Source organism: Balaenoptera physalus, assembly GCF_965194825.1.
Source record: "Balaenoptera physalus genome assembly, chromosome: 13".
NCBI classification, from domain to species: Eukaryota; Metazoa; Chordata; class Mammalia; order Artiodactyla; family Balaenopteridae; genus Balaenoptera; species Balaenoptera physalus.
In genome coordinates, this window is record NC_138892.1 from 18,673,754 (window position 1) to 18,700,495 (window position 26,742).

The 26,742-nt window shown below is 46.0% G+C and overlaps 1 protein-coding gene across 1 annotated transcript in view; it reads right to left on the minus strand.

Annotated features, from left to right (window-relative positions):
- STAB2 (stabilin 2) overlaps positions 1–26,742 on the minus strand; it is a 179,262-nt gene that overhangs the window by 69,716 nt on the left and 82,804 nt on the right. The window contains exons 18-30 of the mRNA XM_082419566.1: positions 26,131–26,184; positions 25,766–25,846; positions 23,281–23,433; positions 21,387–21,449; positions 18,655–18,741; positions 17,718–17,804; positions 16,127–16,238; positions 13,475–13,655; positions 11,398–11,491; positions 10,026–10,184; positions 5,379–5,474; positions 3,631–3,726; positions 1,081–1,128 (exon numbers count right to left, since the gene is read on the minus strand). Coding sequence (XP_082275692.1) covers positions 1,081–1,128; positions 3,631–3,726; positions 5,379–5,474; positions 10,026–10,184; positions 11,398–11,491; positions 13,475–13,655; positions 16,127–16,238; positions 17,718–17,804; positions 18,655–18,741; positions 21,387–21,449; positions 23,281–23,433; positions 25,766–25,846; positions 26,131–26,184 — 1,311 coding nt within the window. The remainder of the gene's footprint in view (positions 1–1,080; positions 1,129–3,630; positions 3,727–5,378; positions 5,475–10,025; positions 10,185–11,397; positions 11,492–13,474; positions 13,656–16,126; positions 16,239–17,717; positions 17,805–18,654; positions 18,742–21,386; positions 21,450–23,280; positions 23,434–25,765; positions 25,847–26,130; positions 26,185–26,742) is intronic.

Genomic DNA, 26,742 nt, shown 5'->3' on the forward strand with positions numbered 1-26,742 from the left:
ATGAGAGAGAGACTGGAGGCCTGAAATCAAACTTTATCTACTCACCTAGAGCTACTTCTGGGTACAAGCAGTGGTGGGCTTATGTTTCACAACTGGCTCTCCAGGAAAAACAAACAAACAAAAGCCCCGCTTTGTAGTGTTTGCTGATTTCTGTGGTGTAAGTTCTCCCATCATAGCTGATTCCAAGCTACCGCCATAACAGCATAGAAAGGGGAGCTGGGAAAGCTGTGCTCCTGTGAGCTAGGACGAGTGGGTCTAGCACACCACAGGGCAAGCTTATGAGTGTGGGGTGGGTCTGTATGAAAATTAGCACCTGCTATAGGACACTCAGTCCCTGCTCCCCCATGCGATGGGGGTCAGAGGGGCCCCACATGGAAGCAACAGGAAGGTTCCTGGAGTAGCTGCTGACCAGACACTGCGTCTCTTGGCATCTGTCTTCTTAAAAGGGACAAACCACTTGTCACGATGGCTGGCTGAACCTGCCACCTCGGGCCACTCAGGCAAAGATGACAGAGATTCAGACAACTGGGGATGGTGGGGATTAGACTCTTTGTTATAGAACTTTCCAAAGGAGAGGGAAAAGCTCCTCTGGGCATGTTGGGCTGAGGGCTAAACACACATGAAATACGATAGTACTGCAACTATAAATGCCAAATATAATTTGGTGAATTACCGTGATGAATTATGCTGACTTTTCAAAAATATCTCTTTTGATGAATGAAGTTATACATATATATTTGGATTGGTTGAAAAGTCGACCACCCCAGCTTATCTTAGACCAGAAGCTCTTAGTCCTGGTTGCATGTTAGAATCACCTGGGAAAGTGTTAAAATACACTGATGCCCAGGTCAAACCTCTACCCAATCAAATCAGAGAGTCTGGGGGTGGGAGCCTAGGCATGGCTATTGAAAAACATCTGTTCCATGTGGTTCTAAAGTGGAATTAAAGCTGAGAACCACTGTTCTAGACAATTTCCCTCCCTCCCCCTCACCAGCTGCATTTTCAGTTTTCTGTTACATGCAGTCCAAATATCTAAAATTATTATATATTCCCGATCTTAATTCCAACAAAGGTACTCACATTTATCCACTGGTTAAATATAGCTGCTGCAGAGAGAAAGGACAATTCCTTATTCATTTCGTGCAAGAGAGGGAGGAGAGAGGAGAGAGAACATAGAGGAGGATCAATGAGAGGCATAATCACAGGGCAGCTCTGGGCATCGTCCTTGCCAGCCTTGTCGATGCCGACATGAATGATGCCCAGGCTGGACGAATCCCCATGTTGCCAGAGCCATGCATTTCTTTCATGTTTAATGGCTTGAATTATCTTCTCTATTCGAGGTAAAGGAGTAATTCCAGAAACTTTAAATGAAACAACAACCTCAAATCCGTCCAAATCAGAATTTATGTTGTAAGAACACGGCCACCCAGCCCTACAGGAGGGTCACAGAACTCAGTAAACTGCCCCCTTTCAGAGCTAGCATTGAGCAGGGGCTTGGAACACAGTGCCAAACCACTTGGGTTTTCTTTCTGGTTTGGCCATTTCCTAGTTCCTTAGGCAAGTTACTTCATCTCTCTGGGCTTCAATGTTCCCAGCTATAAAATAGGGATGATAAAAGCTCCAACTGATAGTGTTGATGTGGAAGTTGGAAGAGTTAATGTTTTTAAAGTGCTTATAATAGAGGATGGCATGCAGGACACAGTCAGTAGGTTTTAGCCACTATTATTTTTAACTTATCCACCATGGGGTTTGTTAATGAACATATATACTGAACCATCACAATTGGCACCAGGTTGGAGTGAGGGAGGATATAAGATATGAAAGAGAAAAGGTGGCCCCTTATCTTATGCAACTTACAGTTGTTTTGGGGATGTTAGGATGTGAAAAAATAACGCAGAGTGCTGGTAGATCAGTGATGTTTGAAGGTGTGATCAATTAAAGAAAGCTCTAGACTTTGAGTTTAAAAAGTCTGGGTTCAATTCCTGGGTCTGCCATTTACCAGCTGTGTGATCTTGGGCAAGTCACTTAACCTCTCTGAGAACTCAAGTGCCTCACCTGAAAAATGAAAATGATGATGCCTTGCTCCTGGGATTATGAACATTACATGCATTAACGTATGTGAAAATATTTTAAAAACTATTAAACACCACGAAAATGGCAATAACAATTATTATGTGCAAATTTACCAAAAGGCAATACATCTCAGAGCTGTCTTAATTCCTTTTTGAAAGTGGTTGAGGTTATGGAATAAGTTAGTAAATACCGGTTAAAAAGTAAATCAGTTAGTAAATGGATAAGTGCAAAAGCTGAGATGCTCGGGTAATCCCTTCAAGGAGAGGAGGGCACGAGCTGGACCTGAACTGCTGGCAGAAAGACCTGAGGCTGGGTCCATGGGGGAGGGGAACGGAGCCAGGAAGGTGACAGCTGGGAAGGCAACAGCTCAGCTAAGCTGGCCGAAGTGAGTTGAGTCCATGTGAAGCCCTCAGAGTACCAGGCCGAGGATTTGGACTTGATCTTGTTTTCCGTGGGAGGTGAGGGGCCTTGTGAAAGCAGGGTTTTAGGGTTTTAAGGTTTTAGGAAATGTGGCCCATGGACAGTGCAGAGAAAATGTTGGGTCCACGCTCCATGGTCTGAATGTCAGGAGACAGGCCTGATGGGATGAGTAGGAGAAACAGGTTCAGTAAAGAGCAGGAAGGACCCTGATAGGCAGGGAGGCCAAGGTCAGATGCTGCAGCTGCCAGGGAGCACATCAGGGCAGGTGCAGCCCTGGGCACTGTTACGCCAGTGGTTTCCGTTAAGAGGAGGGGTAGGAACCAAACTCCAGTGAGTTAAACAAAAAGTGAGTGATGAGAAAATTCACCAATTTACTTTCTCATTTCAGCAAATCTTTATGAACAGTAGGAGTGAAGTAGGAAACAAGGACAAAGACCTGCCCTCAAGAGTTGACAGTCCAGTGGGGAGACAGACAATTAGGTGGGACGTGCCCTACGCTGATAGAACATACTAATGGTTAAGTGCTTGGGCTCTGCACGGAGACAGCTGAGTGACCTTAGGCAAGTTTGCTTAGGCTCTCAGTTTCCTCATCTATAAAATGGGCATAATAATAGCATAAGCCCAGAGGTTGTGGTTTAAAGGGGGTGCTGCAGCATGTTAAGGATTTAGTAAGATGCCTGGTACACAGAAGGTGCACGTGCATGCATGCGCGTGTGTGTGTGCACACAAGCACACCGCCCCCCCCCCCAGACAGGGGTAAGCACAAGGTGCTCTGGGTACCTATAGGAGGCACACAACCCGGACAGGAGTGCCCGAGAGCTCAGCAGGGGCCAGTTATTTGCTCATTTGGGAAGTCTGGGACTAGAAAGAGGCAGAATGGCAAGAAAGGGAAGCCAAGACTGCTTGGTACACAGAAGGTGCCAAATAAAAGTTACCTCCCTTCAACTTGTAGAAAATTTGTGACCCACAGAGCACATATGCCATTTATGAGAAGCAGTTTGCTTCAGATAAAATCTGGAGCAAATGATTGGTAGAGCACTTTAAAGCCATCCTAGACAAGAGCGCTTTTTTTTTCTTTTAAATTTGAAGATTTTTGTCTTTATTATTCTGTACTGGAGTTGATCTCAGAGGACTTACCACTGCAGCGTTTCCATAGCAGAGAAGGCCATCTCCTTCGTAGCCCTCTTGGCAAACACAACTCCAGACACCAGAAGAAGTAAACTGACAGGTTGCCTGATACAAAGAAAATGAGAGAAATGATTTGCTTTCCCGACTAAAGCATTAGATATGAGGTACACCTGTGAATCCTCAGGCTCCGTCTACAGTGAGAACTGCAAAATTCGGGGCTGAAAGATGGTGGAAGTAACCCACAGGCCCGCAGCCCTTTCTGCAGGTTTGGTGCACTTCTTACGGAATTACAATTAGATTCTTTCTTTTCATCCCTGCCAAGATTTAGCAAGCAGAAAGCAGGACACACAGTTAATGTGAATTTCAGATAAACAAAGAGGTTTTGGTATAAGTATGTCCCATATAGTATTTGGGGGCACACTTGTGCCAGAAAAGAATTCACTGTGTATCTGAAGTTCAATTTTAACTGGGTGTTCTGCATTTTATCTGGCAACCCTACGTTGGTTCTTCCACGCTTTGGAATGAAGTGAAAGTTCCAATAACCTCTCACGTGTGGAATGTCAGGGCTTGATTGGGCTTAAATTAAGCAAGAGTGTTGGAGCTTCCTCAGCTTTATGAAGTGCTTTCATGATTCTTGGGTAATGGGAGGCATCTCCTCCCATTTTTTTGTCTTTGAATATTACCCACCTGCCCACACTACTAGGCGTGGGTCTGGCAGTCCTGTTCATGATATGTCACCCCACTCCCTGGGCATCATTGAGTGTCTCGTATGTGGACACCTGGACCCAGCTGGGCTGGTCAGATCCTTTCTCCTATGAGTTAGAATTGGGACACAGAGTGCTGTTGAGTTAGTGGGCATCACTGGTAGCGGGGTAGACGTTCCTCTAAGAACAGGGAGTCATCTACCCCAAGATGCACAGGACTGCACTTAAAGTTGGGAGAGAGAGAGAGAGGGAGACAAAGACAAAGAGAAAGTAAAAGCACAGGGAGTAGCAAAATGAGAAGTTGCATGGTCTCAGGGGATCGAGGGAAGAAGCTGCCTTGATCTTGATTCTAAGCCCTTGGGAAGTTTTGGAATTCCTGACTATGGAGCTACCCTGGCGGCATATGTCCAACAAATTCCTTTTTAGCTTAAGCTGATGTGTGTGGATTCTGTTACTTGCAAGCGAAAGCTCTGTGACTAAGGTGTCGTCTCCACTGGTTCTGACGCTGGGTGCTTAGTGCTGTTCTTTTAAAAACATGAACACGACCGGCTCCACCATCTTTGCCTGCTCTTCCATAATTTAGACGCAAGGCTCAACCTACCCTTGAATGGGCATTTTCACTAATAATTTGGGTAAAACTTTGTTATGACATTCAAAATGGGAGTCTAGTTACCCTTTAAATTATCCTGGTGATTTAGAATTGCCAGATCTAGCAAATAAAAATACCAAGTACGAATTTTAGATAAGTTATGAGTAATTTTTTGTTTAAATTTGTCCTATCTAACATTCGGGTCATACTTGTGCTGGAGGATTATTTGTCATTTGTTAGAAATTCAGATTTAACCGGGAATCTTATCTGGCAATTGTATGTTGGTTCTTCCAAGCTTTAGAATGGAGTGAAAGTTGCAATAATTACTCACATTCTGCTTAGGGACTCCCTTTGGGAGTAAGAGAGATTTTGTTCATTACTGGGCCCAGATGAAAAATAACCCAACCTTCTTTCTTTCTCAGGTAATTTTTTTAAGTATTAATGAAAAAAATCAAGTAACTCACCAGTGGATGACATTTCCCAGTTTGTTCCAAGCATGAAGTTACTGGTTCACAGTCAATCCCATTGCCTCGAAATCCTTTCTTGCACTCACACTCATTCTGTAATTCCAAGAGCAAAGTCAAATGGATTATTGAAAACACCTGCCTTCCATGCCCTGCCCTCACACCGCACCACAAAATGAAGTACGGAAACCATCACTGGCTCTTTTAGAGAACACCATTAATGTCTTTCGTTTCTTACACTTCAGATTCCGGAGCTATTGGTCTCCACATTCTACATTACATTTCCCAGTCTGATAGTCCTTTGGTGCTTTTTTTTTTTTTTAAATTATTTATTTATTTTTGGCCGTGTTGGGTCTTCGTTTCTGTGCGAGGGCTTTCTCTAGTTGCGGCAAGCGGGGGCCACTCCTCATCGCGGTGCGCGGGCCTCTCACTATCGCAGCCTCTCTTGTTGCGGAGCACAGGCTCCAGACACGCAGGCTCAGTAGTTTTGGCTCACGGGCCCAGTTCCTCCGCGGCATGTGGGATCTTCCCAGACCAGGGCTCGAACCCGTGTCCCCTGCATTGGCAGGCGGATTCTCAACCACTGCACCACCAGGGAAGCCCCCTTTGGTGCTTTTTGAATTCATTACCCTAGAGGGGCCACATGGAGATTTGTCTCAGAGAGAACTTAGATTCCAAAGAGCATCACACTGGAAAAATTGGCCCCTCCATCTAAGAGGGAAAGATTAAGTAAGTCATGGGGCATCCACTTGGTGGAGATCCATGCACACGGCCACTGTTGGTCTGTGAGGCACGCTGTGTAATTTAGAACAGGCATTCCCTCTGAGCAGGCAAATCTGAGTCAAGTACCACGTCTACATGGACAGCCCATGGCTAGTGGCTCAGCAGGGAGACAGTTTCATCAAGCAACAAAAAAGTCCCCCCTTCCTCTGGGGAGGTTTAGGTCCACACCAGGGTACATACCTTGGCGAGCAGGGTACAGGCTGGGTTTCAGCCCCTGTTTGCTCCATAGGCTGGGTACTTTGTGTAGTACACAAACTACACCACAGAAGCAATGGCCCTGATCATGCAGCTACTAAATATGATGATGATGATGATGATGATGATAGCGGTGGGTTGTATGATAAAATGGGGGAATGTCTGTGCTAAGTACAGAATAGGAACCAAACAAAACTGCAGTGGATCGCAACAAGGTAGAGAAAAATAAAAACCTGTGCATTAAGAAGGCCAGAAAGAAAAAATACATCAGCACACAAACGGTGATTGTCGGGGGGCTGTGAATGGTTTTCATTTTTCTCCACTCTTTTACTTTCCCAAATGTCTTCCGTTATTAAACATTATTTTGAAGTTTAAGATATAATTTAGGGGGCTTCCCTGGTGGCGCAGTGGTTAAGAATCCGCCTGCCAGTGCAGGGGACACGGGTTCGAGCCCTGGTCCGGGAAGATCCCACATTCCGCAGAGCAACGAAGCCCGTGCGCCACAACTACTGAGCCTGCGCTCTACAGCCCGTGAGCCACAACTACTGAGCTCGTGTGCCACAACTACTGAAGCCCGCGTGCCTAGAGCCCGTGCTCTGCAACAAGAGAAGCCACCGCAGTGAGAAGCCCGCGCACCGCAACGAAGAGTAGCCCCCACTCGCCGCAACTAGAAAAAGCCCGCGAGCAGCAACAAAGACCCAACGCAGCCAAAAATAAATAAAAAAAAAATAAATAAAAATTTAAAAACCCCTATAATTTAAACAGGAGTAATCTCTTCAACAGATAACAAACACAGGTATTGAGTGACCTTATGGAACCAGCAATGAACCTCAAAGCTGCTTTCACTGAAGAGAGGAAGCTAAAGTATACAACGTAAATAAGAATAGTCCAATCTTAATAAACACTGGAAAACAAGAGATGCTGTAAGTCTTATGGATGAACTGGCACATGAGACGCTTCTGTGACGAGGACCACTGCTCTTCAGAGGGAGGATGAGCTGGGAAGTGGGGCATGGTGGGACCTTGGGAGAGGGTGGGAGGAGTGGGGAGTCCATCAAAGGTGAGGTTACATGTCAGAAAAATAAACAGAGGTGGGAAAGTAGGAACATTTGATTGGTGAAGGGTTACTGAGGGACTGGTCTAGAGAGTGGATACATCCAGAGGTGATCCAAGACAACCCATTAAGTTGTGGGAAGAAAGGAATAGAACTCCTATTTATGAATTTTTATCTTTAAGGGTATAAGTATTATTTGCTATATATGCTTCATAAGGTAAATTGGGTATCTTATATACAAATATATGCACATGTATACAAGTTTACCTGAGAGGGCAAGACCTTAGAAGCAAGAGCGTTTAATCTTCTGTACTTGGTATTGGGGTAGCACGTCCCTGCACCCCCAGCCCTGACATATTGACCCAAACATGGTCTGTCTTTTAAAATAAAAATTCATGGTAGTTAGGATTTGTGTCTATTTGGAGTATATCTACAAGTTTTCGAGCCAACTAAGAACGCTACTGAGGGCAATCCTAGATATGGCCTATTTTATTTCTATGTAACACTATAAAAAGTCGTTTCTCTTCCTCTATCTCCTCCATCAGAATGCTTTTCAAATTTGTCTGCAGAAAGGATGATAGAGCAGAAGGGAATAGATACTCTTATGGGTTGAATTGTGCTCCCCCAATCCCACCCCCCCCCACTCATATGTTGAAGTCCTGACCCCCAGTACCTCAGAATGTAACCTTATTTGGAAAAAGGATTGTTAATATGTAATTAGTTAAGATGAGGTCACACTGGAGTAGGGTGGGTCCCTAGTCTAATATGACTGGTGTCCTTATAAAAAGGGGAGATTTGGACATAGACATGCACGTGGGAGAATGCCATGTGAACATGAAGGCAGAGATTAGGGTGATGCGTGTATCAGCCAAGGAACACCAAAGCCTGTCAGCAAACCACCCAGAGCTGGGAGAGAGGCACGGAACAGATTTGCCATCATAGCGCTTAGAAGGAACCAAACCTGCTGATACCTTGATCCTGGACCTCTAGCCTCTAATCCTATGAGACAATACATTTTTGTTTTTCTATGACACCCAGTTAGTGATACTTTGTTACAGCAGCCTTCGCAAACTGATACTGATACCAAGAAATTGTTTTTCTTTCTCAAAGGCAATCTGGCAGCTCAGGTGAGTCAAAAACTAACTGAATTGTTGGTAATTGCTTGGCAAGACATAAGAATGAAGTGAGTTCTTTCATGATTAGGACTTTTTCATGGCTACAATCCTAGTACAGTTGTCATCACCTCCCCTGGGGCTGATTAATTCCTAAGAAGTAGCTTTCTCTGCCTGTCTCCCTTAAATGAGGTTAAGTGAAAGTGACCCACAAACTGTAGAGTATTACAGAGTGTTATAGAGAAATAGAGCGTGGTCAAGGGTGGCGACCAAGAGGGCAATTCTGGAGTCAGACTGTCTGGGTGTGAATCTCACACCGTAATTTGGTTTCTGTGTGATATGAGCAAAGTATTTAACCTCTCCATGCTTCAGTTTCCTCTTTTATAAGATGGAATGATAATAGTACCTATGTGGCAACAAAAGCAAAAATAAGCAAGTGGGACTACATCAAATTAAAAAGCTTCTATATGGCAAAGGCGATCATCAACAAAATGAAAAGGCAACCTATAGAATGGGAGAAAATATTTACAAGTCATAATCTGATAAGGGGTTAATATCTAAAATATATAAAGACCTCGTACAACAGCAAAAAACCAACAACAGCAAAAAACCAAACAATCCAATTAAAAAAATGTGCAGAAGATCTGAGTGGACATTTTTCCAAAGAAGACATACAGATAACCAACAGGTACATGAAAAGATGCTCAACATGACTAATCATCAGAGGAATGCAAATCAAAACCACAATGAGATAAAGACAAGAAATAATAAAGTGTTGGTGAGGAAGTGGAGAAAAGGGAACCCTGGTGCGCTGTTGGTGGGAATGTAAATTGGTGCAGTCACTATGGAAAATTGTTATGGCGGTTCCTCAAAAAACTAAAAATAGAACTACCATATGTTCTAGCAATTCCACTTCTGGGTATTTACCTGAAAAAAAAAAAAAAAAAAAGGAAACACTAACTTGAAAAGGTATATGCACCCCCATGTTGATTGCAGCATTATTTACAATAGTCAAGACATGGAAGCAACCAAATTGCTCATCAACAGATGAATGGATAAAGAATATGTGGTGTATGTATACATTAGAATATTATTTGGCCAAAGAAAGAATGAAATCTTGCCATTTGCAACATAATGGATGGACTTTGAGGGCATTATGCTAAGTGAAATAGGTAAGAAAAAGACAAATGCCACATGATCTCACTTATAGGTAGAATCTAAAAAAAACAAAACAAACCCAAGCTCATAGATATGGAGAACAGACTGGTGGTTGCCAGAGGCTGGGTGGGGTAGGGTGGGGTGTGGTGAGGGTAAATGGGGTCAAAAGGTGAAAAAAAATAGTACCTACATCATAGGTTTGTTACGACAATTAACCCTTTCCCACTGCTACACATGATAAAAGAGCTGCAGTAAATTCTAGCTAAAGTACTTCTGTGTCTAGAGGAAAAAACAGTCTACTGCAGGAATCCTACTTCCTCTTTGCTCTCCACCTCATCACACCTACCTGCCCGGGGCCGACGTACAAACAGGTTGCATTGTGGTGGCAGCCGCCAGCACTGGGCAGCAGGCAGGTGTTGATCTCTGAGCAATCCCTTCCGTCCCCCGTCCATCCCTGATGGCATACGCAGATGTGGCTTCCCCTGCCAGTTTTGATGCATTCTGCCTACAGGAGGAAAAGCAGCAGCAAAACCTCTGAAACCCCAGCCCAGCCACAAGATTCCAAGTGCAAAGCAAGGATTTCCAGAGGTATGCTCAAGAAGCTTATATTCACATGGAATGCAAAGGAAATGATTAAAACACACATTTGCATTAAGATCAGTGGAAAAGATAAGATGACTTAAAGAACAAATTGGCTTGTTTTTGGCCAGCTAATGGCCACCGTCACTAACGTCACTGCCATTTATTGAGCCAGGGATTGTTCTGAATGTTTTGTAGGTGTAAGCCATCATCTTGAGGAAGGTACTGTGATTACCTCTATTTTACAGATAAGGAAACTGAGGCTCAGAGGAGGTAAGTGACTTGCCCAAGGTCACACAGCTGTAAAGAGGCATGAACCCAGGCCTGTATGATGCTTTAGCCCAAGCTCCTACCTGTACCAATTCCAGGCCTTTCAGGATGACCACACCAGGAAGCTGAAGGACAGAGTGAGAGGTGCAAGGTAAGTTGTTCAGATGAGGCTGAGTGGGTGGGGCTTGCCCAAGGGCAGTCTGGAGGGTTGGGCAAGGCATTTGCATCTGATTTCATCCCCAGAGCCAGGGGAAGTTCCCGAAGGGATTTCAGCAAGGGGGAAACATGATCTGATCCACTCTGGCTGTGGCTATAGCCAAGAGGAGCAACAGGGAGAGCAGTTATTAAACTGTGGGTAAGGAATGAAGGTGACCTTGGGTGGTGGTGGTGATATTCAGAAGGTATTAATGAAAGCAACAGTCAGTTTGGGCTATACCCCTGACACTAATAGAATTTAAGGCAAGTCACTTAAGGTCTCTGAGCCTCAGTTTCCTGATCAGTAAAATGGGGATAAACAACATCTGCTTCATTGGGTTGGTGGGAAGAGCAAATGAGATCAAATACATGAAAGTCACTTGTAAGCTGTAATGTCTGAATCAGAAGTTTATTACTAATGATCTCCAATATCTGATTCTTTGGCTGTGTTTTTAGAAGCCCAATACCCCTGCACATGTGAACCTGGGGCTCCCCCAGCACACGTGGACTTAGGAATTGGAGGCTCACAGAAGGTACCTGGCACCATCTTTAAAATGCAGGGTTCAAGCAAATGTGCCTCATGCGATGAAGTCATCTGACACTGCCTTTTGGAAGGTCTTCCCTCAGGATTTCCTAAAAAACCTGGCAGCTTGGAAATAAAGACCAACACTCACATTGCGGCTGCAGCCCCCTCGGGTTAACCCCGAACAAGGGTCCATCTCTGAACAGAGGCTTCCGTCCCCTTCATACCCTGCTTTGCAAACACAGCTGCAAAGAAGAGTGAGCGCACAAAGTCAGCCCTAGAAATATAAGCACCAACCATCCCACCCCTCCCCAAGAAGACCAGCCAGCCAGGGGTGAACGTGTTCATGGCCAGGTGGCTTGACACTTTGCCCTTGTCGGGGGAGCCATGTACCATGGTGGCCACCAGCACTCCTGGGTCTGCAGTCAGACACACCTGGGTAGGTATCCAGGCCCCACCTCTTAGCAGTTGTGTGACCCTGAGCGAGTCCCTTAACTTCTGGGAGACTGTTTCCTCACCTGGAAAATGGGTCTAACATCTCCCTCATAAAGCTGTGGTATAGAGTGAATGCACATGGGGCGTTCAGCAGGGCACTTGCTCACACTTGCACCTTCTCAGGCTCGACATTGGGCGGCTTTTCTGTTCTTACGGGGCTGGAATCTGTCTCTTTATACCTCAAGTAATTATCTCTGGTTCAGCAGAGAACGACGCTCTCTTCTGTGTGGCAGTTCAGTGATTTGAACATGACGATCAGGTGAGACCTCCCCTCTCTCCCTTCTCTGATCTCTCAGATGTTCTTTTTTTTAGAGCACAACATTCTCAGGTGCCTGATTCCATGATCCGTCATGCCCTCAGACACTCCTCTCAAAATTCTCCACCTTGAAACTTCAGCTATTAAATAGGACCATTCATTCATTCATTTGTTTGGTCAACCACTATTTATTGAGTGCCCTGTGATAGGTGCTGGGAGACCTATCACACCCCCATGTCACTATTGCAAATTCAGTCATATGTGCTTCACAAAACTCTAAATAAAATTATTTTTCGTGCATCCAGAATCCTAGAGGAACTAAATACTTTAGGTGGTCCCCAAATGAAGAAATAGATGGATCTGTTTCAACACTGATTTACCTAAGTTTATATAGTAAATACAGACCCACGTTGATGATCCTCTGTGGGTGATTAGAGTTTTTAAAATTTATTTATTGTTTATTTTTTTATTTTTTTCTGGCCGTGCCTCATGGCTTGCAGTATCTTAGTTTCTGACCAGGGATTGAACCCAGGCCCCAGCAGTGAGAGCGCCGAGTCCTAACCACTGGACCGCCAGGGAATTCCCTTAAGAGGTTTTAAGGGCAATTTTGGTGACTTGTGACCTTCGCCTCATGCACTGATGTATATACTAACTCCTTAGGAAGATGCATTTCTATTGTACCACCACGGAAGAGCAAAGTCACTCTCTGCCCCATGCTTCCTGCAGACTGGTGGGGGAGACAGATCACAAACAGGTAAGCAAATGATTAGGTAATGACAAATTAAGAAAAGTGCTGCAAAAATAAGGCTAAGAATTCTACATGTTGTCTGCATTTCTCAGGATATTTTTTGCATGGTTACTGCCTTTGAACCAGATATTCCCAGAGAGGAAAATTTCCTCTGACATATTCCCCCCACGCCCACTGCATATGTTAGATAGCGTTAAGAAAACAAATGGTGATCCAGTGACCAACGATCCAATTTCTTGTAAGATGCCTTTAACAGGGGAGTAGTTATTAATGACCTTAGGAAGTAAAGGCGTTTTTAAAGGGTTGGAAAGTTGGTGGGCAAATCTTCATTTCCTTCACATGAGTGATGGTAATAATTGCAGTTTCCACGACTGAACACCTATGATGTACTAGCCCTGGGGCTGGATGATTTGGCATTCAGTTCTTCTAATCTCCACAACTGCCCTGCTAGGTAGGCAACATCACCCTTATTGTAGTGATGACAAAAGTGAGGCTCAGATAGGTTAAGTAACTGCCCAAGGTCACACAGCTGGTAAGTTTCAAAGCAGGGAATGCTGCAAACTTTGAACCCAGCTCAGTCTGAGGTTTTCTCCACAAAAGCCATGCTGGCAGCTGAAGAGAACAGGTCTTAGTTTATGAAGAGTTTAGATATGGGTTGGGTGTGTCTACAGGTAACACAGTGGCCATGGGCTGTTAAGGATGGCAACACCCCCGCCCCGACTGGCCTACCTTGCTGTCCCATTGCTGTATTCGCAGGTGGCATGGATGTGACAGAACTGCACGTAGGGCCCGCAGGCTGAGGTCTGCTTGTGGCAGAATCTCCCGGCGGAGCCGTCCCTGCAGGTGCCGGGGTGACAGGCGCCGTCACTGTCAATTCTGTTGTCACACGTTCCGAAACTGCACAGACACCCTGGAAGGGAAGGAAGAGGGCCATTCAGGGCTTGGGGACAAGATTAGCAATGCGCACATGGGTCACGGAGGACAGGGCCCCCTCCCCTCACCCCCCACTCACTCCTGTTGGTGCAGAACCCGGGGCCGAGATGCGGAAGGCCCTGGACGCTATTTCTCAGCGTCTTTCTCGTGTGCCAGGACAGCTCTCGGCGAGAAGAGCGTGGTCTTCGGGATGCTTTGTGTGTCTGTGCGTGGGGTGCAGGGGGAGGGTGGGTTGTGATGGTGTGAAAGAGGCCAAGGAGCTCAATTTTCACCTACTTCATGGTAGGAGAGTTTAGTCTGGAAATTTCTCACCTTTTCCTGAAGACATTCTGGAAGTGATTTCTCCTGCCGGCACAGCCTCTGATGTGCGGCTTACATATTTGCTCTTCACCCTCCATCACAGCAAACCAGTGCTGACTCATGCCCAATATTTGCACACTGACCTTGATCTAGGCATTGGGCCAGCCTTTAACCTGTACCCTCTCATTCATAGTCACCAGCCTCAGGAGATAGGTATCAATACTTTTACCATCCCCATTTTCCAGATGAGGAAACTGAGGCCCAGAGAGGTAAAACAAATTGCCTGACTTGCTGGCAAGTTCCCAAACAGGGACTTGAACTCAGACCTTCAAATTCCATTTCCCTTAGTGACCATGAGTAACCAGTAGATCAGTATATCGCCTGGCATTTCCACTGTCTGTTATCATCTTAAACTTTAGTTGCTAACTTTGCTTTTGATTACAGGTATTTAAAAGTTGCAACGTGAGCCAGCTTATCAGACTCAGGCTCCTCTGCATGTGGAAGTGAAAAGAAGAACATTCTGGAGACTCTCAAAGGCAGGTGGCAAGGATTTGGGGGCTTGAATGTGATCAGAAATGAAGGAATCTGTGGTTTTGCCCCAGAAGGGACGGATGGGAAAGGGATTTGTGCGGGAGCTTGGAGCCAGCATCCAGGAAAGAGAAACACAGCGAGGGCTGGCAAAGCACAGCTAGATTTAAAACAAAGGAAACTTTTCATAAACTTTTAAGAACGTCAGGGCTTGGTTAGCAAGGAACAAGACCCCAGAATGAAGAGAAAGCTCCCCTGCATGAGGCGGTGGGCAGCAACAGACTTGGACAAGAGTCTTTGGAGCAGGAAGCCACCACTGCTGCCCCAGCCTCGGCGTCGTGACTGCTAGCCTCATAAAAATGCCTATGTCAACAGGCTTTGGAATAAACCCCTATTTTTTTCCCCTGAGAAACCTTATTTGGCAAAAAGAGCATTGGACTAGATCAGCAGCCCCAAATCTGCTGGGCTCTGGTGTCCCATCCGTCTTGAGAGGTAGCCTTGAAGATCAGACAAGGTAAGAGAGGAGAGGGGTGGTGTGTTTTGTAACAGATGAGTGGAGTTAGTAGTGATAGTAACAAGAATGGCTTCATTTATTGATTATTTGCTAGGTGCATGCTCTGGGCTAAAGTCCTAAATTATGATCTAACTTAATCAACAACCTATGAAGTGGGTACCAATATTGTCTTCATTTTATAAATGGGGAAGTGAAGCTTCAATGAGAGATTTTTTTCTAAGGTCATAGAGCCAGTAAGTTGCAGAGTGAAGATTTAACTTCAGGTTGGTTTGACTCCACAGCAAGCTCTGATCTGTTCATTGTTTTTCTATCAAGTTCTAATCTTAGCTTAGATAGATAGATGTATATTTCTACCTATGTACTTACATATTCACATGGTGTTATTTTTAAGAACATAATGTGTTTTCTAAGATTATATAACTGCATTTTTTGTTTTCAATGCCTAGTGTTGTGGAACTTTCTACATGTTCTATGAGCTTCTGGACATTTACATCACTGAACTTAGCATAACAGCAACAGTACCAACAATGATAGATAATAATAACAATAATAGATAATAATATTGGTAGTGCATACTAGGTGCTAGGCATTGTTCTAAGGCAAGTGCTTTCCATTTATAACTTGTACTAACCTGACGAGGTAGTTACTATTATTATCCCCATTTTACAGATGAGGAAATTGAGGCCTAGAGAGGTGTAGTAACTAACCCAAGGTCGCACATTTAGCAAAGGGAGGAGCGGATGGAAGAGGACTGCTTGAAAGATGGGGAGTCTGTTTTCTGATATGGAGCCCACGATCACTTCAGGTATGTGGGGAAACCCTAAAAGACTGGTTTTCAGAGTGTGGTCTTGGGCCAGCAGTGTTGACATCTCAGGGAACTTGTCAGAGATGCAAATCCTCAGGTACCACCCAGGCCTCCTATCTCAAAGCTCTGTGAGTGGGGCCCAGCAGTCTGGCATGTGCACTGTTTGGGACCCAAGTGCTTAAGAAATACCCTGTGATAAGGGCATCCACCAAGCCGAGGGCCACCTGATACCAGGACTGCACTGCAGTGCTGCAGGGACCCCGGGTGAGGAGCACACGGCAGCTCAGGAAGCGACACTTACTTTTCTCACACCGAGGTCCGTATTTATTGGGGTCCGAGCAGAACTGACACTGGGAGCCCTGGAAGCCATCCTGGCAAACGCATGTCCCATTGCCGTCGAGGCCGTCGGCGCACTGCAAACAAAGGCAGGGCCCCTGGCCGTCAGGACAACACGCCCCCGGCAAGGAGTCCCAGATGCTTTCGTTTCCTGGCCTGCTTCTTTGACTCAGATTCAATTCTGCTTGAAATGACTCTTTGGGACCCCTTGTGGAAAGTGGAGTCGCGGGTATCGGGTAGGAAGCTAAGACAGTGACATATGGGTGTCCCGAGCAGGATTCAGAGCTTCACAGGAAGTCATTTGGTCGGGGGCGGGGGGGTGTCACAGTGGTGAAATGGAACCTCTAAACAATGCTTAAGGGGCAGCCCGATAAACCACTGACCTTCAGAATGAAGGCAGGCCTTTCTCTCCAGATGCGCACATGCTCAGTTATGTGACTCCAAACGGCAGTGTTTTTCCCTTCAGTGTGAGCATTTTACCCCTCATCTCCCCAGCTATTTCAAGATTAGATTTGTAGTGACTGACACGTATCAGAATTGGGCTTGGGTCCCGGACCACCCAGGTACAGTAGTTAATTTGTAGCAGCTTCGCCCTATTCCCCTGGCCTGTGTGGTGTCCCCACTTGGTGGTCATGCAGTTTTTCCTTCCCCTTGAAAGAGGCATATTTTCGATGTGGATTTCTTATCTGTGCAGATCCATAATTTCCCCATATGAACCACAGCTACTATTACCTTTGCATGTTTAGCCCTGGCCTCCACGCTAGATGAGTTAAGTTTTGGCTCTTACGTTTCATAGGTTTTGCAGATGGGCTAAAAAAAGCATTCAGGACTTCCCTGGGGGTCCAGTGGTAAAGAATCTGCCTTCCAATGCAGGGGACATGGGCTTTGATCCCTGGTCCAGGAACTAAGATCCCACATGCGGTGGGGCAACTAAGCCCGCGCGCCACAACTACTGAGCTCGCGCACCTCAGCTACAGAGCCTGCGTGCCACAAGCTAGAGCCCACGCGCCGGGGAGCCTGAGTGCCACAACTAGAGAGAGAAAACCTGCACGCCACAGCTAGAGAGAAGCTCATGTGCTGCAATGAAGATCTTGAGTACCACAACTAAGACCCGAGGCAGCCAAAAAAAAAAAAAAAAAATCTTAAAAGCATTCACTGGGCAGTGCTTTTTTTTTTTTTTTTTTTCTTAAGAATAGTAAAATCTCGGCCCTAAAAAACCTTGGAGATCAATGCAGGCCAACCCTGCTATCTCCCACACGAGGAAACTGGGGTCCAGAGAGCCTTGCTGAGGTGCTCAAAGTCATGCCATCAGCAGTAGGAAAGCAGACCAGAAGCGACATCACCGGACACCCTGCCCCCTGCCACTCCCCCAGGCAAAATTCCTTCTCCTGCAGACACCCTCTCTTCTCCTAGCAACTGATCTGTTTCTTTTACTCCCTGGGAACAGTGACTGGCATTGTATCATTTCTTGGTTTAGGGGTTTTAAAAATTATTTTTCGAGTTAACACAGGTCAACCTCAGCATTCGTGAAAAAAGTCAGCCTCAGTCTGTATCACCTGCCCATTCCCGGAGCACGGATTCGAGAAGCCTCCTGGACACTGGTTGCAGTCGGGCCCGTAGAAGCCATTGCAGCACTTTGGTATCTGAGAAACAAAATGTGTGTCGCCTTGTGGAATCCCAGGCAGCGTGCCAGTTCCTCAAAGGAAATAGCAACGCGTTTTAATCTCCCTTGCGATCACAAACAGCATCAGCCCCCTCCCACCCTCAGGAGCAGGACTTGTTCTCTTGCAGGTGATGGCATGGCTCGTGCTCAGTCACCTGTTCACCACAGATCTCCTGAGGGCCGCCCCGGGCTGCTGGCTTGGCCCTGGCCCTGGCCCTGTGACAGCAAGACAGATAAAGGCTTGTGCTCATGGAGCCCGTGTTCTATCTAGTCAGGGAAGAGACGGTACATTTAAAAAAAAAAAAAAGAGGATTTCAGATAGCAGTTAAGTGCCAGGAAAACAAAGTGCCGTTATCAAGTGGTGGCAGGTGGGCGCAGAGGTGTGGGGACATTGGCGGGGGCACTGTGGATTGGGCGGTGACAGAGGACATGAGGGCTGGATGGAGACTTGAGAGATCAGTCAGCCCCAAGAAAACCTGGAAGAACATTCTTCCAGGAGGGAATGGCAAAGGCACACACGCTGAGGCGGGAATGAGGGTGAGAGACAGGCCAGGGACACTGCAGAGGGTGGGCCGTGCAGGGTACTGTCAAGGATGTGGGCTCCATGTTAAGCATGATGGGAACCATGGGATGAAGGGACGCAGGGAGGGGTTGACCTGGCCGCCATGTGGGGACTCTGCCCTTCCCTTCCTTTGCAAGAAGACATGGTCAAGGCCCCATGGGCAACCTGTGACTCACAGACCCTGGGGCCCAAGAGCTGCCCAGCCCTGCGGGCTTCCGTGCAGGCCTTGGTGGCCTGGATAAGGGCCCCGGCCACACACAAGCCTCACCTTCACGGTGGCATTACAGTATCTGGCACAGCCATTCTTCAGGCTCCTGATTCGGCCAGTGTAGACACATTTGCGTATGAAGAGTGTCTGGAAGAAAGCCAATGAGGAAGAGCATCGCAGTCTGCATTTTGAGGTCCTCTGGGCATGACTCGGCTTCTACAGACACTAGACAATCTACTTCTGTTTTACTGTCAGCGCCAGGAAAGAGTGCTAGAGCACGCAGCGCACACAGGGCCCAGGCAGAGCTGTCACCCTGTTAAGCCTCTGTTTCCTTGTCGGAAGAATACAGGCCAGGGTTTGCACGACGCAGGGCATATGTACCTTTCCATCCCTTCTCGTGCCCTGGAGGACATTGTTAATCAATCAGGGAACACGTTCCTGTGCATTCAGGATGTGGCTTAGCCTCCCCTTCCAATTAATAACCATCCCTAACCACTTCCTATATAGAAATTTTGGAGCAATTAGAGATTTTCCTCCTAATTTGTACAAAGATCCACCAAAAAAATTGTGAGAGTCTGAGTTTTCCTCTTGGGAATTGTGGGGTATAGGGGCAGATTTCTTTCTATTCTCTAACCTCTGATACCCAATCAGAATTGCGGAGAACTACCATTTGTTGAGAACCTACTAGAGTCAGACACATTGCCTGTATGAGGTCATCAATCTTCAACTCCATGTGGATATTTCTCATCCCTTTTTTATAGATGAGGAAACTGAGGCCCAGACACGTTAAATCCTTTTTCTTAAGAACACTGATAGTAAGTGGCAGGTCGAAAGAATGGATCTTACCACCTACTAACTTTAGGATCTCAGAGGCAAGTCATGCTGTCTGGTGGGCCTCAGCTGCCTAATCTGTGAAATAGGACAAAAATGCTGATCTCAAGTTTTGCGCTGAGCATTTAGTCCATGGCTCAAATTTTATGTTAGATAAAAATTGATATGGAGGTACTCCTTCATCTTAGGCTTCTACTTAAAAAGAGAGCAGTGAAAACCATGGGCAGTAAAATCCTAAAATCTTAAATGTCTGAAGGAATTCTGAGGTCGATGAGGAAGGACTATTCAACCCCCTTGTTGGCTATCAGGATAATTAGCCAAGTATAGACCATGGGAGCCTGGGAGGGGCAGTTTAGGGGTTCTCTTGGCTCTGACCCACGTGTCTCATTTTTTCCTTTCCTCTCTCCCTCCTCCTTCCTTGGGCTGAGGCAATGTAGGATCATGGTCTGCGTGTACCAGCTGTGTGACCTTGTGGGAGGGCTTTTATGTTTCCTCGCCTTAGTTCCCAGGTTACAGTCTGGTTATAACGTGCCCCCCTCGTAGGTTTGTTGCACGATGCACTTAGAACAATGTCTGGCACACAGCACTCACTGGGATGCCAGTCACCACGGTTTCCTCTTCCCTCCTCCCTCTCCATATCCCCTGGTTGACAGCATCCTGCAGGACTCAGGGGTGATGGCTTTACTGAGCAAAATAAATAACTGAACACCTGTGCCTATTTAATGTTAATGTTTTTCTTTATGAAATGCTCCACAATAGGATGGTGTTAAAAAACTCATCACCTTCTTTAATAGCGATCTATTCTAGTGTGGAATGAACTGGCTGTTTGGGAAGTTCTTTCTTAGGATGAACTTAGAGGCAGGAATTTCTATCAACAATTTTACCTTAGAACACGTTGCTTTTGCCACCAGTAGAGTACTTACTTGGCATATCAATGATGCCAAGAAAAATGATCTGTTTTCCTTTTTAGATTAGAGCTTCTCAAGACCAAAACAAAACAAAACAATATCTTATTCATCTTCATGCTCCCTGAACCAGATCTATAATCCTCAGTAGATGTGTGCAGAATTCTATCAAGCTTGACAAGGTTCTGATGGTCCTAGTGTCATTTTTCTTGATATTTCTTGTATTTCTCTCCAGAACGATGCTTGGGGAGAGCAGGTACAAATGAAGGGTAGCAGAACAGGCCACGCCCAAATGTGCCACTTTGGCATATAGATTATTTTGCGCTAAAGGCGCTTGAAAAAGAGCAGATACAAAAACAAAAAACAAAAAAAACTTGTATAAGTTTAAGGTGTACCACATAGTAATAATGATTTGATGTAGGTATATATTGTGAAATATATTTCACATTTTAGTTACTTTTCCACAGTTACCTGTCTTTGCTCAACACACTATATAAACACTTGGGTTTTGCTGTTTCTCCAGGTCTTCATTCTCCTGTGGAAGCTCTTATGTATGTGTAAAAACCTGTGCTTTTCTCCTGTCTTATGTCTTATGTCTTATGTCAACTTAATTCTCAGGCCCAGCCAGAGACTGCAAGAGGGTGAGGGTGAAGCTTTGCCTCTCTTATGCAAACACTGGATTTTATTTCATAGGGCAAGTAGAGAGGGAACATTTACTGAGTGGCTATTTGATTTAGGCATTGCACTTGGAGTTTTATCTGTGCTAATCCTGCGGCTGCTAGTGGTGGTGTTATTATTATTATTCTTACTATTTGCGGATAAGAAAATTAGAGTAAATATGTGAAGCAACTCACCTTGGATAAATGAGCAAGGACTCAAACACAGATCTGTGGGCTGTCTTTCTAGCATCCCCCCAGATATAGTAGGCTAAGAGCTAACCTTATGCTACCCCAGTTGGAATGAATATCTTTTAAGAGGGGAAGATGGAAAGGATGAGAAACCACACCAGCGGGGTTGCTTGGGTGACGTGTGCTTCCTTGAAGCTGTCACACTCACTGTGGGCTCAGAGTCGGCAGGACATTTGCTCCAATACACCAGGGAACAGCTCACACAAGTGCCCTGGAAGGAAAGACTGCAGGTCAGTACAGGCGTCCCTGTAAGAGGGAGTGGCAGGCCACGTGTCTGGCCTCATGCATCCTCGCGGTGAAGGGGTCCCACTAGTGTACCACTCTTGGCCTCTCTCCCCGCCCCTACTGCCGCCTCACCAGAGAGAAGGAATTTGGGAGAAGGAAGTGGGCCTGCTCAGGGCAGCCCCTTCCTCATCCTCTGCCAGGGTCAGACAGGCCTCAGGCTTCTGGTCGACCCTCGGCCGTGCAGAGCGGCACCTGCCACTGAGGGGACACTGCAGTTGCCCACCTGTGCCAGGGATGTAGTACTAGCATTGGCCACACACTCAAGTCCCTGTTCTCCAATTAGCTTAGCAGTAACGAGGCTGAACATTGAATCTCTGCCTTTCAGTCTCCTGGGCTTCTTCCTCCATTGGTTCTGAATTCAGGAGGAAGAAAAGGGGTGTGTGCCTCCAAATCTCTCCAGAGCCATTCTCTGACCTTCTCTACTGTGTTCTGTGCTCCAGCAGGTGAACCTTGAAGGATGGTCTCTTGGGGCCCCTTGCCAATTTCCAACTGGTCTTGGTGAGGTGCCAGCAGGATATTGGTGGGTAGGAGGAGAACAAGGTCAAGGTATTTCTTTCCTGCTCCCTCTCTGCTCGAGCACCGTTCCTACAGCTCCTGATGGATACCTCTTCTTCCGTTCTCCCCACCCTCACTGGGTTCAGCTAACTCCAGCCCCTCCCCACCCTTGACTCTCTGGTGGTAATGGTTTTGTGCCAGTGTTTCTCCTTGGATGCCCCAGCATCAGGTGCTTGCTTCCTCAGCCCTGCCCACCCCTCGGTAGCGGCTTCCTCATTAAAGTCTCTTAATTTGAACCCTTGGGATAAATTCTGCTTCCTGCAGGGACCCTAACTAGTACAGAGACTTATTAATTAAGCCTCTAAACTTCAAACATACATGCCCAAAGGCAGCTATGGGTTCAGCCTGCTGAAAACTGAGACTTCTAGAAGAGACCAGCTGCTCCTACTGTTTACTAGTTCTCAATAGTTTCCAGAGAATACATTTGTACTTTTAACAGACCTAATGGAAACCACCCTAAACCACACAGAGCAGACTGATTTGACTTTAAACCCAGAGAAAACAGTACAAGAAGACCTCGGTCTAAGGCAGCCATTGGGAAGCCCTTCTTATTTAACCGGAATTCTTTTGGTTGTGGCTCAAACCCACATCTTAATTCTTTTCTTTGGGGAGATGGAGAACAAGTTCTTGAACGACCTGCAGAAAAGACTCAATAGGAGTCAATAATTAGACTTGTTCAGAGCTCCCTCCCACCCCACCCCCGAGCAGCTGCCATTCAAGTTCAGGGAAGGAAGTCTGGAGGACAAGGGCAGCCCTAACTTCCTGCCTTGCTGCAGGGTTGCTCTGTTCCTGGTTGTCCAAAATCTTGTTGAAATTTAGTGGCTCTGGTTAAAACCAGCTGAGCCAAAAAGCTGCAATGGAAACAGGACACCTTGATTTTGGACTGTTGGCTTCCAGGACTGTGAGAGAACACATTTTTGTTGCTTTAAGCCACTTAGTCCGTGGTAACTTGTTACGTCAGCTCTAGAAAACGAATATACTAGGGTAGCAACTATCAGTTTGGAAATTCCCCCAGGAACTTTGGTTCACGTTTGATGAGATACGACCTCAGACCCTCCTGCCTCTTCACAAAGACGGAAAGGGCTTCCGAACGAGGCTCAAGTGTGAAACTATCCTCGTCAGCTCCCTCAGAGTTGTGAGGAGAGAAGTGTCTGCTCTGTGGGGCTGTTTAGGGTCCTCATTGAGCTTCCTAGTTTTCTTACCAGTTTCATCTCTCTCTTTGTTTCATCACAGCGGTGGGGCAGGATTGGGACGATGGAGGGAGGAATAAGGACTCCAGTCAGTGTGTAAATCCGGCCGTTTTTGGCAACGACCTCCATTTCTTCCATTGCCACGTCATTTGCCAGAATCCGTCCCTGGAAGGAAGCAACGGCATCTTTCACCTTTCTGTACTGAGGAGCACCAGGGGTCCCCAGGCAGAGCTGAATGGCGGCGACCTCTCGAAAGAGCCTTCAACTTCACTTAACTTTCCACTGAGTGGAAGATTGTGATGAGAAGGGCTTGGCTGACAGGGAAAGATGAATCTGTTGAATGAATTCTTGACTGACCCAAGCAGGGATGTCCTTGCGGAAATGGTCCTTGCCGGTGCCGGACTGGGGAAGAGGCATAACTATTCCAGCTCTGCAATATGTCTGCTATGAGACCTTGGGCAAATTGTTTTACCCCTGCGGTGAAATGGGGATCCGTTCATTCAGATACATTTAGTGGCCTTGTACCAGACTCTGCTTTAGGGTCTGGGGAGATATCAGGGAACAAACCCAGACAAGTTCCTGCTTATGTTGTAGGCGAGGGAGCAGAAAACGAACAAATCAGCAAAGAATTCTGATCTCTACTTTCCTCCCAAATCTGCTCCCCCGGCAATATTAATGGCAGCGCCATCCTTCTGGGGGCTCCTTCTGGGGGCTCCAGTCAGAAGCTCAGGAGTCATCTTTGGCTTCCTCCTTCCTCATCCCCCATCCAGTCCATCAGCACCTTCTGTTGGTCTGCCTTTCAAAATACCTTCAGAATTCAACCACTTCTTACCATGTCTCTGCTACCACCCTGCTCTGAGTCACCATCATTCTTTTTTTTTACGTTAAAAAATTTTTTTTATACCATTTCTAAAGGTTACTTTCCATTTACGGTTACTAGAAAATATTGGCTCTATGCCCCGTGTTGTACAATACTTCCTTGAGCCTACCTTACACCTCGGCCTGTCTCCCCACTAGTCGCCACCATTCTTCTCTGAGTTATTACATTCACCTCCCAACCAGTCTCCCAAAACGTATGTCTGGTCATGTCATTCCACTGCCCAAAATCCTCTAATGGCTTTTTATCTCATTCCAAGTAAGAATCTACATCCTGGCCCCAAGTTCTTAGGCCATGTGTGACCTGACCCCACCTCTCCTTCTCCCTCCTACCGCCTTGCCCTCCTCCTACCTCTCTCCTTTCCTCCCTCTGCTCTGGCCCCGAGCTCCTTGCTGTTCCTCAACCCGATCAGCATGCGTCTTGCTTCGCACCTTTGCACTTTCTGTTTCCTGTCTCTGGAATGCTCTTTCCCCAGCTATTCACATTGCCTGTTCCTTCATTTCCATCAGGTCTTTGCTCACATATTTTCTTCTCCATGAGGATTTCTTAGACACTTTATCTAAAACGTCAGCCCCGCTCCCACTTTCTAGTTCCCATCCTTGCTTTGCTGTTTTTTGCCTCAGCGCATACTACTCTCTGATATATGCTATATTTAACTCACTTAGTATCTATTGTCCTATGTACTAGAAGGAAAGTTCCATGCAACCAGGGACTTTTATCTGTTTGCTTACTGGTCCAACCTTGAGGGCCTAGGATGGTGTCTGACACATCTGAGGCACTCAACAGAAACTTGCTGAGAGAATTCCCTGGTAGTCCAGTGGTTAGGACTCAGTGCTTTCATGGCCGTGGGCCTGGGTTCAATCCCTGGTTGGGGAACTAAGATCCCACAGGCTGTGCAGCTTGGCCAAAAAAACAAAACAAAACAAACAAATAAAACCAAAACAAACAGGAACTTGCTGAAAGGATGACAGGGCATCATCATCACCATCCACAGTGAATCAACAGGAGACATAATCTCTATGCTGCCATATTTCTGCTGATATTACAACCCTGAGGAGTTAGCAGAATAATACTTTGAGTTTACTACATAAACTCAAAGTTTGAGTTTCTTATATAAATCATGTTCCCTCCCACCTCAGGGCCTTTGCACCTGCTCTCCCTTCTGCCTGGAACTCTCTTCTACTCATCTCTGCCCAAGTTCACATTACTCATCCTTTGAAGCTTGGCCAAAGCATCATCTCCTGACTGAGGACTTCTGGATTCCCAGATCTGCTTGGCCTCCTTCTGCTGTGAGCCCCCACAGCCCTCTTAACTTCCTCTTGGGGCCCCTGTTTATAACTGTAATTAAATAATTAACTGGTCACTAATTAGTTGCTTAAAGTTGTTTTCCTTGCTGGGATGTAAGCCTGTTTTTTTCACTGCTTTATTCTTGGCTTCTAGTTCAGACTCACACACGGAGTTGCTCAGCAGGTATCTGCTGAAAGACATAACAAATGAATGAAATAATCATAAAGAGTTGAAGCCCGTGAATTAGCGTCGAGGTAGGATAAGCCGATGAACAATCATAAGCAGAGAAAAATGCATTTGAGCAATGACGTCAGCAGTAGAGTTTTCACCTACGTTGTCGGTCGTGTTAAACCGTATGATCTGGTTGGCCATGCTCCTAATGTGAGGGGTCGAAATGAGGGCAGCCACTTCTAGCTGCAAGAACAAGAGAACAATAGAGACACTGAGAGCGGCACCCAAATCCTCACTGGAAAAAATAGCTTGAAAGCTTCTGAAATAAGTGACAGGAGCTTTGAGGTCACGAGTTTTTGTGGCTTGGAAGATTTCTTTGATGACAGGCTCATTATTCACTGCTCAGCGTGTGCTCAGAGCACCAGATAAAGAACAACTGTCACACGTTCTCTAGCACGAAAATATTGGAATTTAAGGTCAGGTATCTTGAAAGCAAGGAAAAAATACCACAGAAAAGTGGGGCTGACCTGGGTAAACGGGACAATATGGTATCTGACGAGTTCCAGAAGCTTCCGAGATCCCTGCAACGGAATCAAAATACTTCTTTAGTCACTGAGGAAAACACAGATTTCCCTCTCTTGTTCAGACTTCCTCAAATGACTTTGGACACTTGGTCAAGAAAAACAAATGACCCATAATCTCTTTACTGGGAAGTCCAAGGTGAGAAAAGCCCCCTCCCCCAAATAGGTAACAGTCACCAAATTTTTACTTTATGGCAGGGGCTATTCTGAAAACATTATATGCACATCTCATTTAAGTCTCCCAACAGCCCTGTGAGGTGGGGATACTATTGACTCATTACATGTATGCTAACACTGAGTTTTAAAGCCATGTCCAAGGTCACAAAGCTAACTTAGGATACAAGCCGAAGAAGTAACTCAAGCTCTCAGTCACCTTGCTCCATCACCTCTCTCCATGTCTAAGGCTACATTCCAGGTTTTCTAAGACAGCCTCAGTTTATGATTCTGTTTCACTCTCTCTAAATAACCATGTGCTTGTTAGACCATGTACTGGTTATTTAGGAACACACAGTCCTTGTTAGGAATATCTGGCCAGGACTCTTTCTCCTTCTGTGTTCT